The sequence below is a fragment of the Terrapene carolina genome, unplaced genomic scaffold, assembly GCF_002925995.2.
Source record: "Terrapene carolina triunguis isolate 2854851 unplaced genomic scaffold, T_m_triunguis-2.0 Scaffold468, whole genome shotgun sequence".
In the NCBI taxonomy this organism is placed as follows: Eukaryota; Metazoa; Chordata; order Testudines; family Emydidae; genus Terrapene; species Terrapene triunguis.
In genome coordinates this window covers 1-1,886 of record NW_020664819.1, presented here as the reverse complement: position 1 = coordinate 1,886, position 1,886 = coordinate 1, and the positions used below count along the sequence as shown (strand labels likewise).

At 67.4% G+C, this 1,886-nt stretch overlaps 1 protein-coding gene across 1 annotated transcript; it reads left to right on the top strand.

The window, feature by feature from the left end:
- Positions 1–200: 200 nt before the first annotated feature.
- Positions 201–1,593, top strand: LOC113407875 (sarcoplasmic reticulum histidine-rich calcium-binding protein-like; the record flags this gene model as incomplete). The annotated part of the gene is made up of 2 exons (XM_026658588.1): positions 201–1,124; positions 1,508–1,593. Coding segments are annotated over exons 1-2 (936 nt in total), but the record flags the coding sequence as incomplete, so codon positions are not given.
- Between the last annotated feature and the right edge of the window lie 293 nt (positions 1,594–1,886).

The window sequence follows — 1,886 nt, the reverse complement described above, 5'->3', positions numbered from 1 at the left end:
GAAGAGAACCCAGGCGTCCTGGCTCCCAGCCCTGCCCCCACTACAGGACCGATAGCCCGAGCTAGGTGACCCAGCTGCCGTGGGGGGGCTATTTATAGCCTGTTCGGAGGGAGGGGGGGCGTCTTGTATAAGGGCAGCGAGGGGCCCACGGGGGCCGGGCCAGGCCGCCATTGGCTGGGGGGGTGGGGGGAGAAGCCGGGCAGCTGGGGCTGTCACTCAGAGGAGCCCGGGGCATCCGCGGCTCCACCACTGCTCGGCTCTGTCCTGCGCCCCCATGGCCCCCCCCATGGCCTGGCTCCTGCTCGGCCTGCTCTGCGTCCTGCAGCCCCCCGGGGCTCACGGCGACCATCACCACAGCGACGTGGAACCTCACCAGCAGGCCCAGGGGCAGCCGCATCACCACGACGACCCTAGCCCCGGCCACCATCGCCACGGTGACGTGGAACCCCCCCAGCAGGCCCAGGGGCTGCTGCATCACCACGACGACCCTAGCCCCGGCCACCATCGCCACGGTGACGTGGAACCCCCCCAGCAGGCCCAGGGGCTGCCGCATCGACCTGATGACCCTGGCCCCAGCGACGGGGAGCCCCAGGGGCACCCACATCACCACGGCGAGGAGGAGCAGCCCCATGGTCGCCACGGCGACATGGCGCTCCCCCAGCAGGCCGAGGGGCAGCCGCCTCCCAAGGCCCCTGGCCACCACCATCGCCACGGCGACATAGAGCCCCAGGGGCAGCCCCATTTCCACAGCGACGGCCACCATCACCACGGCGATGAGGAGAAGCAGCCCCATGAGGCAGAAGATGCCCCCGGGCCCCGTCGCCACGCCGACGAGGAAGAAGATGCCCCCAGGCGCCATCGCCATGCCGACGAGGAAGAAGATGCCCCCAGGCGCCATCGCCATGATGCTGAGGAGGATGAGGACGAGGCCCGTGGGCGCCCCCAGCCCGAGGAGGAGGAAGACGAGGATGGCCGTCCCGGGCAGAGCGAGGAGTCGGACGAGTCTGAGGAGGAAGGGGACGAGTCCGAGGAGGAAGGGGACGAGTCAGAGGAGAGGGTCCTGAGAAAGCCCCACAGGGAGGAGGAGAGACGGGGCAGGGCGCGCCAGGGGGAGGAAGATGATGGTGAGCGCAGCCCCTGCACCTGGGGGGAGGAGGGCTGGGATCATCCAGCGGCAGTACAGAAGGGCATTGGGAGGGGAAGGAGAGACTCGGGGGCTTGAGGGAGCATAGTAGGGGGCCCAGGCAGTTGATCACCTCAAGGCTGGGGGCCTGCCGGAGTGGAGGGGGGTGTTTGCCCAGGGTAAGGGGGTCGGTCCTGGGACACGCCTGCCAAGGCCAATGTGCCAGACCCACGGCTGCTGTGCTGTGGGGAGAAAGAGAGGGGGAGAGAACCCAGGAGTCCTGGCTCCCAGACCCCCCTGCTGTAATCCACCAGACCCCACTCCCCTTCCCGGGCCAGGGATGGAACTCAGGTGTCCGAGCAGTAGCTGTGTCTGTCTTTTCAGAGGGGGAGGAAGATGAAGAGGAGGAGGAGGAGGAAGAGGATGGCTACCAGCCGGGCTCCGTGTGCCAATACTGCGCCTTCTGCAAGGTAACCCCCCCATGCGAGGTTACAGTCTGTGTGCAGGGGGGGGGGGGCTGGGAGTCAGGACTCCTGGGTTCTATCCCTGGCTCTGGGAGGGGAGTGGGTTGTCATGGAGTGTGGGGGAGTCAGGGCCCTGCACCCCCAACTCCTCCGATGCACCGGGACTCTCAGCTGGCCAGTAACACAGAAGGTTTATTAGCCGACAGGAACACAGTCTAAACAGAGCTTGTGGGTACAGAAATCAGGACCCCTCTGTCAGGTCCATCTTGGGGGGTGGGGAGCCCAGACCCAGGTTCTGG